Here is a 14,064-nt window from a genome sequence, read left to right on the forward strand (position 1 = left end):
TTGGTAGTAGTAGTCGGAATATGGCAAATGTGGGTGGGTGAGGGTGTTTTTGTCAATTTTTAAATTTTTATTTTTTTAGTTAAATTAACAAACCTAAAGGATTTAAGAATAGTTTAATAAAATTAAATTAAATTTTCAGAATACGAAAACAAATGTATATTTTGGGTAAAATTGAAATAGGATAGAGCATAAATAATGCCCCAAACACAGCCTTTTTACAAATAAAAATTATAAAAATTATTTTTTTTGGAAATTAGGTCTTCTTAATCATCTGTACGAGAGTTTAGATTTGAACGAAGGAGTGAAACATAACTTGAAAATTTTATTTTGTTTAATTCTAAAGACATATTAAATATAAATCTTTTTATTTTCTATATTTTTAAATTAAATTAAATTAAAATTATGTATATTGATAAAATTTTCTCTTTATTTACCTTATAATCTTAAATATTAAATCGTATATTATATTTGGTAAAAAGATAACGTGTAATAACGCCGTTATCCAAAAAATAAAATAAAAACAGAAACAAAATTAAAAAAACAAATGATCCTGATGACTCATCATTTATATCAATCAAGTCCTCAATAATAACAATAAATAAATAATTATAATAATAGCAAGCTCGAAGCTCCAATCTCGCCATGAACCTTCTTCTCCAGCTGCCCTAGTACCTCCTCCTCCTTCTTTCTGTCTTCAAATTCAAATTCAAAATCGAATCTGACTAACTAACCGATCCTAGCTCCTCCGTAACGGTCGAATCATGGCGGTTTCCGAGGAGGAGTGTTCGACAACCAAGTCGCGATCGTCGCCGTCCTCCTCTTCGGTAGTCGCGCCTTCTAAAAACGTTCACTACCTCGCCAAGTGTGTTCTCAAAGGCAGCGTCATCCTCCACGTCGCCTACGGCCACCTCCGCTCTCCTTCCTCAAACGACGTCGTTTTTGGCAAGGTACTTCATTTTTTTTTTTTTTTTAAATTTCTTCATTATTCGCCTACTTTTTAAATTCGTTGCGAGCTCTGTGCTGTGTTTTTGATGCCAGTTACTGATTTACTTTGAAATGTTAACGAAAGCGGAATCTGTTGGCTAATTTAGTTACTGATCGTGTTACCTTACTGGAGCGGTAACTGTACCGGAACGGTTTTTAGTAATTTATAGCTGGCATTCTGCTGTGTGTTAATATGAGTTAATAATTTACTTTAAAATGTTAATGGAAGTAGAGTGTATTGGCAAATTTCGTTACTTACAGTTTTGTTAGTGTTAGGATCATACTACGTTGCTGGACTGGTAATGGTACGAGGACACGTTTTATTAACTTACTTTAGTAATTTTTGTTTTGTTCATTTTATCCTGCAAATTGTTACATTATTGCCTACTTTAAAAAAAAAAATAGCTAGCTCTCTGCTGTGTTTTAATATCAATTAATAATTTACGTTGAAATGTTAATGGAAGTAGAATCTATTTGCATATTCAGTTACTTACAGCTTCAAATGCAAGGATCATACTACCTTACTGGAATGGGTAATGGTTCCAGGACTCTTTTTAGTAACTTTACATTTGCAATTTTTGTTATGTTATTTTGGTAATTTTACCAGGATTTGCTCATGGAAACATAGCAATTCCTGTGTTGCTCTTTAATATATTTTTTTCATTTTCTTCCTACAAATTCTTACAGTTTTACCCATTTTCAAAATTAAAAGCCAGCTTTCTGCTTTGTTTTTAATGTAAATTATTACTTTGAAGTGTTCACGGAAATAATATAATGGCAAGTTTAGTTACTTACAGTTTCATTGGTGCAAGAATCATATTAAGTTACTGGAGTAATTCTGGTATTGGGATGCTGCTTAATAACTTTGCATTAAAAAAAAATTCTTCTTTTTATTTCAGTTATGTTACCAGCATTTACTTGTGTAAACATTGTGATTCCCTTGTTGCAAATGTACAATTGAAGTTTATGTTTTCTTGTTCATCACAAGTTAACAAGATCAGTTTTATCTTTACACTTGCCAAATGCCACTTAATTGATTTAAGTCTCCTTGATGCATAAATGGTATTCTTGGACTTATATAAAGTTAGGGTTCATACTAGAGTATTTTTTTTTCTTCGAAAGAAGTTTTGTTTGATGTGTGATAATTGGGCGTTGCTTGTTTCATTTATCAGAGGTACATTAATTGCTCATAGTGGTGTTGCGGCTGTGCTAATTTAAGGAATCAATATGGAAGTTTATACTATAATAGGTGTTTTTGTAGACCCTTTGAATAGGATGAAGACACATACATGGAATCACACAGGGTTGACGATTGAAAACCTGTCCTCTTTTATATTTTCCAAGTAAATGCCTCTAGAGTATTTGGTGGTTTCTTTTTTTTTCTTTTTTTTGTAATCCTTTTTATCTTGTGGTAAATCTAACGATGATTTGATGATGGTATGTTATTTAGGAGACATCCATAGAATTGTTAATAATTGGTGAAGATGGGATTGCTCAATCAGTTTGTGAGCAGGCTGTATTTGGCACGATTAAGGATCTTGCTGTCATTCCTTGGAATAAGAAGTTCTATCCACGAAATCCACAGGTCTTTTAGAGAATTTACTTGTAATGAACACCTTATGTTATATTTACTTTTAGTTTCATTTGCCATAGTAGAAAATTTTGTGGCTATCTTTATGGTTCTTAATGACTCTTTTTCCTGAATGAGGAAGTCTCTCTGATGACAGACAATCCTCTTGGCTAAAATTATTTACTTGGTTTTTAAACACTTTTATTGCATTTTCCTTTCTTAGATGCTGCAGAAAGATCTTTTGGTTATCATCTCTGATTCTGGGAAGCTCTCCTTTCTGACATTTTGTAATGAAATGCACAGGTTTACGACTTTTTCATGCTTAGCTCAATATAGCTTTTCCCTAAGAAGGCATGGTTGTATGACATCTTGAGGGTGTTTACTTATTTCATGATAAGTTACTTATTGTTTGATAGGTTTTTTCCGGTGGCGCATGTTGAACTTTCTCATCCAGGAAACTCAAGGCACCAGCTTGGAAGAATGCTAGCTGTTGATCCCAGGCAAGTTGTTGTGTGTGAATTTTTTTTTCCTTTTGGGTTTTACCTTAGTTTTATTTTGTTCTCCAGTCCTTTTATTTTGGCTTGAAGTTGGTTGATTATTTAGCTGTCATAACCTTTAGACTGACCGCAGTCTCTGGATTTGTGTGTCTATAATGCTTTATAACTGCTAACAGAGCAATTTTCTTAGAAACATGTCACTGTTTGTATAGATCTATTTGGTTGGAAAGGGCATTAATAATTTCTATATGTTTTTGTATGATGTGGTAACATGATAGGTTTTTTTTCTTTTTCTTTTTTTTCTTCTGTTTTAATTTTGCCTCTGATATTGCTAGTAGTTTTCCTAACTTGCATGCTTTCTTTCTACAGCGGCTGTTTCATTGCTGTTAGTGCATATGAAGATAGATTGGGTCTTTTCTCCCTTTCAAAATCTTTGGGAAGTGATATCATTGATAAGGTCAATATACAAATCCTCATTTGTTTTAGAGTAGTTTTATATTATAAGAAGGCATTTTCTGGAATCAATGTATTCAGGTACATTATGCTGAAATAACATTCTGTGTGGAATTATTGATTTTTTTTTTTCCTTTTTTTGTGGCGAAAATTTCAGAAAATATGCTATCCTCCTGAAATTGAAGATGATCCAAGTACTTCTAGAAGCATCCAGAGCACTGGTATAAATGGTACCATATGGAGTATGTGTTTTATTTCAAAAGATCCTAGCCAACCAAATAAGGACCATAATACCGTACTAGCCATTATTCTGAATAGGTATGAGAATTTTATTTGTGAATTTGCTATTTAGGGAGTTTATAGTTACCTTTCCACTGTTTAGATGGCTGCCAAATGAAATTTATCTCTGTTTTTATTGGTTTCTTTCTACTGAAATATTAAAGTAGATGGTGTTATTTCTGGCACTGCAGGAGAGGAGCACTCCTGAATGAGCTGCTGTTATTGGGATGGAATATTAGGGATCATGCTATACATGTTATTTCAGATTTCTTTGAAGCTGGGCCACTAGCACATAACATTGTTGAAGTTCCTCACTCTTATGGATTTGCCTTTCTGTTCAGGATTGGTGATGCTCTGTTAATGGATCTTAGAGATCCTCAGAACCCATGTTGTGTTTATAGAACAAGCTTAAATTTTTTGCCGCCTGCGGTGGAGGAACAACATTTTGTTGAAGAGTCTTGTAAAGTACATGATGTTGATGATGAAGGTTTGTTTAATGTTGCTGAGTCCTTACTGGAGCTGGGTGATGATCCAATGTGTATAGATGGTGATGTTGCTGACGTAAAATCACCCTCCAAACATGTGTGCTCGTGGAGTTGGGAACCAGAAAATGATAACAGTCCAAAGATGATATTTTGTGTAGATACCGGAGAGTTTTTTATGATTGAAATTGCTTTTGATTCTGATGGCCTTAAAGTTAATCTATCAGAGTGTCTCTACAAAGGTCAACCATGCAAAGAGCTTTTGTGGGTTGAAGGTGGTTTCCTGGCTGCACTTGTAGAAATGGGGGATGGAATGGTCTTAAAAGTGGAAAATGGAAGGCTAATGCACATGAGTCCCATTCAAAACATTGCACCAATATTGGATATGTCAGTTGTGGATTACCATGATGAGAAACGTGATCAAATGTTTGCCTGTTGTGGAGTGGCACCAGAGGGATCATTAAGGATTATTCGTAGTGGTATTAGTGTGGAAAAGCTATTGAGAACTGCTCCTATTTATCAAGGCATCACTGGTACTTGGACATTGAGGATGAAAGTGACTGATCCTTATCATTCTTTTCTTGTACTGTCATTTGTGGAAGAAACCAGGGTACTATCAGTTGGTTTAAGCTTTACTGATGTGACTGACTCCGTCGGGTTCCTGCCTGATGTCTGTACTTTGGCATGTGGCCTTGTTCATGATGGTTTGCTGATCCAAATTTACCAAAATGCAGTCAGGCTTTGTTTACCAACCCAGGTTGCCCATTCTGAAGGTATCCCTCAGTCAAGTCCAGTGTGCACATCTTGGTTCCCAGATTACATAAGTATCAGCTTGGGGGCAGTTGCAGATAATCTAATCATTGTTTCTACTTCTAATCCATGCTTCCTATATATTCTTGGGGTCAGATCAGTCTCAGAATATCATTACGAAATATATGAAATGCAGCATTTGAGATTGCAAAGTGAGTTATCATGTATTTCCATACCTCAAAAACGTCTCGCTGAAAGGAAATCAAGTTCTCACATCAGTCTGGTTGACAATAGCACAGTTGCTGCCCTTCCTGTTGGAGTTGACATTGGTTATACCTTTGTTATTGGCACACATAGGCCCTCAGTGGAAATTCTGTCATTTGTACCTGAAGAAGGCCTAAGAGTACTTGCTTCTGGGAAAATTTCTTTGACAAATACTATGGGAACTGCTATCAGTGGCTGCATTCCTCAAGATGTGAGGCTTGTATTAGTTGACCAGTTTTATGTTCTTGCAGGTTTGAGGAATGGTATGCTCCTTCGGTTTGAGTGGCCTCCTGCCTCAAATATGTCTTCACCTAAATTACCTAGTCATAGTCCTATTAGTGCTTCTTTGATAAATGCAAATACAGTGACTGTGAATTCTTTTGGCTCACAAATATGTTCTGTTAATTTATCTGAGAAGACTATGGATGTACTTCCAGTTAATCTTCAATTGATTGCAACCCGTCGCATTGGCATTACTCCTGTTTTCCTTGTTCCCCTGAGTGATTCATTTGATGCAGACATGATTGCTCTCAGTGACAGACCATGGTTGTTACAAACTGCGAGGCACAGCCTTGCTTATACTTCTATCTCATTTCAACCTTCAACTCATGCGACTCCTGTATGTTCAGCTGAATGCCCTAAAGGAATTTTATTTGTTTCAGAGAACAGTTTAAATTTGGTAAGAATCTCTTTGGTATTATTGACAGAAGTGGTTGTTTTGCTTTCATTATCTTTATGATATTTTTTCTTACCAACGTGTTAAAAATCACATTTGCACTGCTGGGGATTCCCAGGAACTGAAAAAAAAAAAAAGTGATCCAAGGAAAATCTAGTTCTGGAAGCAACTAGTAAATATGAATTACGCTCACTATGGTGGTTGTAATGATATATTCATCCGATATATGGCTTTCATGTCATTTCATATGAGTTACTGGATTGTTAGATTCCCAGGAACTGAAAAAAACAAAAAGTGATCCAAGGAAAATCTAGTTCTGGAAGCAACTATTAAATATGAATTACGCTCACTATGGTGGTTGTAATGATATATTCATCCAATATATGGCTTTCATGTCATTTCATATGAGTTACTGGATTGTTAGATTCCATGGTTATATATTTATCAGTGAAGTTCATTCATAGAGGTACTTTTCTATTCATCCAATATATAGCTTTCATATCATTTCATATATGAGTTACTGTATTGTTAGATTCTTATGGATATATATTTAGATTCCCATGGTTATATATTTGGGTCAAATCTAGCAATAGTTTAGATGGTCTTTTATTATACTAAGCAAAAGTTGAACATTGAACATTGCCTTCAATTGTATAGTTGGACTTTAGAACTAAGCTAATGCAGTTCGGTAACTTAACTGTGCAATTGTCTCAGTGATCTAGTGGATCTGAATATAAATTATGGATTCAAGATTACAATAAGTAGATTAGAATTATGTCTGGTGTTTTTGCAGTGAATGAAAGGAAAATTCTTCTTTCTTTTTTTTTTAAAAAAAAAATGTTGCACAAATTTGCAATGTTGGTTGCTTCATATGCTTATAAAGACGGGTAAGACCTCCATAATTTTGAGTTCAAAATGAGACCACATTGATGGATGCTCTTCAAAATCAACTGTTATAGTCCACAATTCACTGTACAAGTGTTTTCAGATTTTAAAATGATATGGGACTCAGTTGGAACCTAAATCTGGTTGGTCCTATCATCATCCTCCTTTCATTTTCCTTTTGTTTTGTGTCATAAGATGATCATGATCAAAGAATTATTCTTCAAAACATTGGTAATCTGAATTTTATTTTATTTTATTTTATTTTTTTGCTAGGAAACAAAGATACTCTATTAAAATAAAAGGTATACAAGCATGTATGTGATATATTAAATCATTTGAAAGATGGTTTGTTGAATTTTCTCTCTTAAGTCAGTTAGGTGTATATTGATTGTCGTGAATGTAGTCGTATTAGGTTATAAATCATGCTAGAATTTCATGAGAAATTTCACAGTTCATTAAATGGGTTGAGGCATTTGGTGGAAACCAATTGAAGATTACAGTTATCTTATTATGTACCCCACCTCACATTCATGTTGCCTTTCTTGGATATGACATTTTTTTTCATTCAATGTGTCAGTGTTCTGTTTCCATGTTAATTATAGTTTATCTGATACTGAAGAGGAGCTGCCTTGGTTGTTTGATGCTACAGAGGATCTGGTACTGACAACTTTTATGCTTCCATTTATTTGAACATATTATCTTAAAATGCTAAAGTATATCTAGTTAAATTATCTGTATACATGACTATCTATGGTTCTGTATGTTATTAAAATAATAATGATAGTAATAGTTCTGAAATCAACTTGGTGATAATAGTTCTTATGTCCATATATGCGAGGGCATTTTTTATCCTGAACCAAATTGGTTGCTGTTTTCTGTTGCTTACTTGCTTTCCATGCTCTGATGTTCTTGAATTCAATTTACTCTGAGAATGAAAAAGTTTTAATTCGTTGATCAATTGTTTTCATGTTACTGCTTTATTTCTAATTTATGATAAAGTTTTTGTTGTCAATTCTTTCTAAATTATATATTAGTATTATTATTACTCTGCCTATTTGGTTGACATACATGATCTTCAATACTTAATGCTTTAGGTGGAGATGGTGCACAGTAAGAGGCTTAATGTGCAGAAATTTCATCTTGGAGGCACTCCGAGGAAGGTCCTTTATCATAGTGAAAGCAGGTTATTGGTTGTGATGAGGACTGAATTGAGTAGTGATACTTGTTCATCTGATATATGTTGTGTAGATCCCCTCAGTGGGACTGTAATATCATCACAGAAACTTCAGCCCGGAGAAACAGGAAAATCCATGGAGTTACTGAGGGTTGGAAAAGAACAGGTTGTGGTGGTTGGAACCAGTCTGTCTTCTGGTCCAGCTATAATGCCCAGCGGTGAAGCTGAAAGGTATACTATTTGTGTTTTTTCTTATTAATCTCTCTCTCTCTCTCTCTCTCTCTCTCTCTCTCTCTCATGTATTTATTTATTTTTGGAGGGAGAGCGGAGGTAGGATAGGGAATGAAGATGTTTCTGTTTCTTTGAATGTAAAATACTATTGTTAGCTTTGCCATGTACATTAATCTTTTCTGATTAGTGATGTTTCGACAAGGTAACAGATTGTATTTGTCTCAGAGCTGTTGTGTTTGAATTCTCAATACCCAAAATTACAACACAGAGGTATAGGAGCCTATGTTTAGATCGACATGAAAAGTCCATTGACTAAATTCCACTTTTTATGTGAGGAAGTATGTTAGACTTAAATATTATTATTAGTTGAAGTTTCTGGGTGTTCTAATATGGATTTCTTGATTTCACAGGCCTTTCCCTCTTTGGTGGACCATTTGTTCACTTTTCTTTTAATACAGATTTCACATATTCTTAAAAAATTAAAAAAAAAAAGATTTATCTCTTACCCATGGGCTTATGCATTTGGGATTAATGGTATTTTCAGCTTGTTATTTTTTACATTGAATTGCACAAATGTGTTATCTAACCAGACTTTATTTTTCCCCAACAGTACCAAGGGCCGTCTCATTGTTTTCTGTATTGACCGCATGCAAAATTCAGATAGTGGTTCAGTGACAATTTGTTCAAAGGTTGGGCTATCTTCTCAACGAACTTCACCATTTCAGGAAATTGTTGGATATGCCACAGAGCAAATGTCCAGCAGTAGTCTCTGCAGTAGCCCAGATGATGCTAGCTGTGATGGAGTTAAACTTGAAGAATCTGAAGCATGGTACCTGCGACAAGCTTACTCAACCGCATGGCCAGGAATGGTACTTGCAATTTGTCCATATCTTGGTCGTTACTTCTTGGCATCTGCTGGTAATGCTGTAAGTTGCCCAATCCTATCTATACACTTTAAAGTTTTCATGGTTAATTTGGTGTTCTTACATGGCCATTCCTTACATAAGTATTCTTCTCCTTTCAGTTCTATGTGTGTGGTTTTCCAATTGATAATTCCCTGAGGATAAAAAAGTTCGCTATAGGAAGGACACGTTTTATGATAATGTCATTGACTGCTCATTTTACTAGAATTGCTGTGGGAGATTGCCGTGATGGCGTCCTTTTTTATTCGTATCATGAGGTATGATAAAATAGTAGATTATGTGGCAAGTCTTTATTTATTTATTTTTACGTAAACTTACTGTGAATTTGCCTCTTATAATAGTAAAAGCTACTTTGAAAAAAAAAAAAAAAAATTCTCAAGAGGTTTTTGGCTAGCATCTGTGAGGTTGATTCTGTCTTATGTTGGCACGTTGTTGTATGCTAGCAATCCAAGAAACTGGAGCAAATATACTGTGATCCATCACAGAGGTTAGTTGCTGATTGTATTCTTATGGACGTTGATACAGCTGTTGTTTCAGATCGTAAGGGGAGCATTGCTGTTCTGTCATGTTCAGATCGTCGGGAAGGTAAATTCTAAATTAAGCCTTATCTGGAATTACTGTGCCACTAATTGTATTTTTGTCCTTATATTGTTAGTTTGTGTGCTAGTTTCCTTTCAAAATTGATTTGATTGCTATGTCAAGTCATCTAATTAGCCATTTGCATGTTTGACAAAGTACCACCCTTTTAGGTTGAGAATATTTAATTTTGATCTTAGGAATGAAGAATCCGAGCATCCATGTGAATATTGTTTTACATTTGAGAAAGGTTTCCTGATATTAAAGAATTAATTAGCAGATGCATCATGATAACTTTAATGGTCTGTGGCATGCGTTTTTCTTTAGTGACAACATGGTTACTGATCTTTTTGGAGTCTGGAAAATTTGTAAATCCTACAAAATTTGCATTTGCCATACCATGACAGCCAAATAGACCAACCGATTAATCATGTCTATATGGAGCAAGCTTGGACTCTTCCGCTATATTTGGTACACCAAACTTTACAGTATGAGAGTATCTTAGAGGCCTAAATTATCCAATACATATGTGTGGTTGACATTTTGCACTGTATTAGCTAATACAATTTATTAAGTATTCAATGCATATATTAAGTAAAAAGATGGGTTAAAGATCGTATTATACTATTTTATAAACCTTATATATTATTTTCATCTAAATGAATTATTTAATTCTGATATTGTTATTAATTATATAATTATTGCATAAAATAAATAGTTACTAGTTGGCCATCGGCAATGCTGTTGGAATTAGTGTAGCAGCATCATTTATTGTCAATGGTTATATTATTTGACAGAGTGACATACAAGGAAACCTGTGGAGGTGGCAGTGCATGTCACCACATTGCCGTTTGCAAGCGGCACTAGGGGCAACCCAATATTCAAATGCTATGTGTGTGTAGCTATATAACAATTCAAACATTGGTGACATGAAATTAGTGACAAAGATTGGTTGACTTGGATCACATTGTCTTTGGTGCTATCATTGGATACAATTACCGTTGTTGGACTTTCACCATCAGTAGCAGGCATTATTTTATCTGATTTTTTACTTTAAATTTAAAATTAATTGTTTTAAATGAAATAATTGTTTTAAAAAAATATTTAAATATTGTTTTAATTAATTATTTATTTATTTTAAATACATATTTGTTTAATATATTTATTTGAAAAAAAAAATGTTTAAGTTAATATAACATAAACATACACTAAATACACTATTGTATTTCATAATATTTTATTGTACTATTCATCACAGTCAAATTTGATCAAAATACAATATAGTACAATGCAGCGTACTAAACGTAATTCTTTTTTTATACATCTTAGCTGAAATAGGATTTGAGTAATATTGTATAGCTTGTTTTCCTTTGATTCAGAGGAAGGAAGATTATCATATACAGTATCTTTTTGCTGTTTTATATAGATTTGTTACCGTAGTACTTCTTGATCTCTTTGTGGACATCTGTTCCACTGATGTAACTCACTATCTCTATCTATTAAAGTGTATCAGTTTCTTGTCCCCAAAAAAAAGAAAATGTCTACTTGGTGCTTGCAACTTCATCAATGGTGTTAATTTCATGTGGTTGTTGAATGTTAATATGACCAAGTAGGAAATATTGGTAACTGATGGAAGTCTCTCAAATTGAGTTGTTGTCGAGCATTATGCGTGGTTAAAGCTAAGGATTAGACTAATCTAACTGGTCTCTTCATCCTGTTGTTGCTTATATGCTTTAGATGGAATTATTTGATTTTCTTAAATTATGCTATTTCTTTTTGTTCCAGACAATGCAAGTCCAGAATCCAACTTAACTCTGAGTTGTGGATATCATATGGGTGAGATAGCCATGAGCATCAGGAAGGTAAGTCCTACGTAAGCATTCAGGAACAATAGTAGACCATTTTATCCCTTTTTGTGAATAATATACTACTACTTCATTCCATGCAAATTAATATTATAATCGAAAGGCTATGCTAATAACTAGGATGATATTTTCTGCTTGTTGAGATTCTGGTTTGCACTGAAAATTTGTGTATTCTGTCATTTCCGGTCTTCAGGCCTTATTTGTAGCATGAACTGAGAAAGATATTTTGAGGCATTTTTTATTATTTCTTTTGCTAGTTCAGTAACAATGTTGAATTTTTCATTTTTTGATAGGGGACATTTATACACAAACTGCCAGCTGATGATGCCTTGGGGGAATGTCCTAGTCCCAATACAAATGTTGACTCTTCACACAACACTATTATAGCCAGTACGCTTTTAGGAAGCATAATAATATTCATTCCTTTATCAAGGTATGTTTTCTTGCTTTTTAGTAAATATAGTTCTTAAAGCGCACGCATACACACATAGTATATACTGATAATGAAACAAGTTCTAAACAGTTTGATTAAAATACCTTGAACAGTTGAGATCACATGTAATGCATGGTTAATGCATCTCAGCATTAACAAATATGAGATGTAATCTCATCCATTTAAAGTGCTCTGGGGACATCTTCTGTCCTGTGCTTGTGTATATTAAAGAATATGGATAATAATTATTCATGTGGTATTGGGTTGTCTCTGAGTGATATACCTGATAAACTTGATGTTTTTTCAGGGAAGAATATGAACTCTTAGAAGCGGTACAAGCTAAACTTGTGGTCCATCCATTAACTGCACCTATGCTTGGAAACGACCATAACGAGTTTCGTAGTCGTGAAAATCCGGTAAGAGAATATAACTGAAGGTGCAGATTTGAACACCTGCATGCTTTATTTAATTTGAATTTGACCATTAAGCTCAAAAAAAAATTTTCATTCATTATCTGGAATACTGGTTATATGTCAATCAAGATGAATGCAAATAACTCCCATGATGTCAAAAATACAAAATAGTAATGCATACTTTTTAATAAATATAATTATAATATTATCTCTAATCATCTACTTGTACTCATCAAATGGATGTCCCAACTTTAGGCTTGGTATGGCAAATTCTGGTATGTTACCCTTGGCTTTAGGCTCTTATACTTGTATAGCTGCACTTTTAAGTTAGTTGGTACGTTTTGGATATTGAGAGCTCTTTGGAAAAGGATCTGTGATTCATGATAATGTCATGTTGTCAGTACTGAGAGGTCCTGTGCTACCTGGGGATCCTCCAATATCGACCTAAACTTTGTCGACATGGACCACCCCCTTTGTTTGGGTGCATAACAGTAGCCGTTTTCATAAATAAATATGTCCAATCCAGATTTACCATTATTAACAAACATCGATGTTAAATATGATACGAGATATGAACATATGAACATATGAACATATGAGCATGGAAAATTTAGAAATGCCTTATTCTGCTAAAGCAGCGTGCCATTTTATACAATTCAGTCTTCCCTCTTTGCATATGGTTCTACAAGCAGCCTTTTGATGTACTGATACATGTCTGCTTTTTGTGTTATTATTGATTTGTTTGTGGCTGCAGGTTGGAACACCAAAGATACTAGATGGCGACATGCTAGCGCAATTTTTGGAGCTTACAAGTAAACAACAAGAGGCTGTGTTGTCACTACCTCTCGGCTCTCTAGATACTAAATCTAGTTCAAAACTGTCTCCCTCTTCACCTATCCCTGTTAGTCAGGTTGTGCAACTCCTTGAGCGGGTTCATTACGCCCTGAATTGATTATATCCTGTTCATCTCTCGAATTTCTGGTTCACAAGCTCAGGATATTGAAGCATCTAACTGAGAAAGTATAAGCATATGCATACCAAGCAACGAGGATGGTACATTCACTAGCTGCATTTTGCCTGAACAATGAAATTGCAAACGCTAACCATCCGAATGGCTGCTTCTGGTTAACATACTAACTTGATTGTGAAATCACAACCGTTGGTACACCTCCGAGCTTACAATCATACCATCGGAACCATTGTTATTTGGTCAACCACCTTGTCCCGTCCACGCCGACTACATTAAAATTTCTCATGCAAATACCAGGTAAAGTTACCATATTCCTTCTAATGTAAATAATACCCGTCTTGTATCATATTATAGTATGAAAGATGGAAATATTGTACGTACCGTATCCGAAAGGGCTTTTTTTTTTTTTTCTTTTTTTTTTTTGTTAATTTGGCGGTGGGGGCAAATTAAACCTAGGTCCATAGTTACATTTTTGTGCCCTGAAAAAAAAAAAAAAGATTCCGTTGATGAATTTTGAATCTTTTGGGTTGGTGGTGAATGTTCATTTGTCTTAGTGTTTTCAGGTTTATATCATTTTCCCCTAATGAGATCTACTAGAATGAAACTCATACGTTTTGTTAAAAGAAAGTATTAAATATC

General features: G+C 34.3%; 1 protein-coding gene across 2 annotated transcripts; it reads left to right on the plus strand.

Moving 5' to 3' along the window:
• The first annotated feature begins 616 nt into the window (after positions 1-616).
• On the plus strand, positions 617-13,801 carry LOC116132655 (splicing factor 3B subunit 3). Of its 2 annotated transcripts, XM_031418322.1 has the most exons (15): positions 617-947; positions 2,435-2,569; positions 2,778-2,857; positions 2,971-3,054; positions 3,421-3,508; positions 3,662-3,822; positions 3,975-5,958; positions 7,935-8,245; positions 8,856-9,171; positions 9,270-9,425; positions 9,612-9,753; positions 11,530-11,606; positions 11,903-12,042; positions 12,350-12,458; positions 13,210-13,801. In XM_031418322.1, exons 1-15 carry the CDS (start codon positions 762-764, stop codon positions 13,405-13,407), a joined length of 4,167 nt encoding a protein of 1,388 aa, XP_031274182.1. In that variant the 5' UTR covers positions 617-761; the 3' UTR covers positions 13,408-13,801. The 2 variants fall into 2 exon arrangements, 1 of the variants encoding a protein (XP_031274182.1); XR_004128443.1 differs by lacking the exons at positions 12,350-12,458; positions 13,210-13,801 and having other exon boundaries at positions 9,694-9,753; positions 11,903-12,038.
• Positions 13,802-14,064: the final 263 nt, after the last annotated feature.

The sequence above is a fragment of the Pistacia vera genome, unplaced genomic scaffold (assembly GCF_008641045.1).
Source record: "Pistacia vera cultivar Batoury unplaced genomic scaffold, PisVer_v2 Contig259, whole genome shotgun sequence".
NCBI lineage: Eukaryota > Viridiplantae > Streptophyta > Magnoliopsida > Sapindales > Anacardiaceae > Pistacia > Pistacia vera.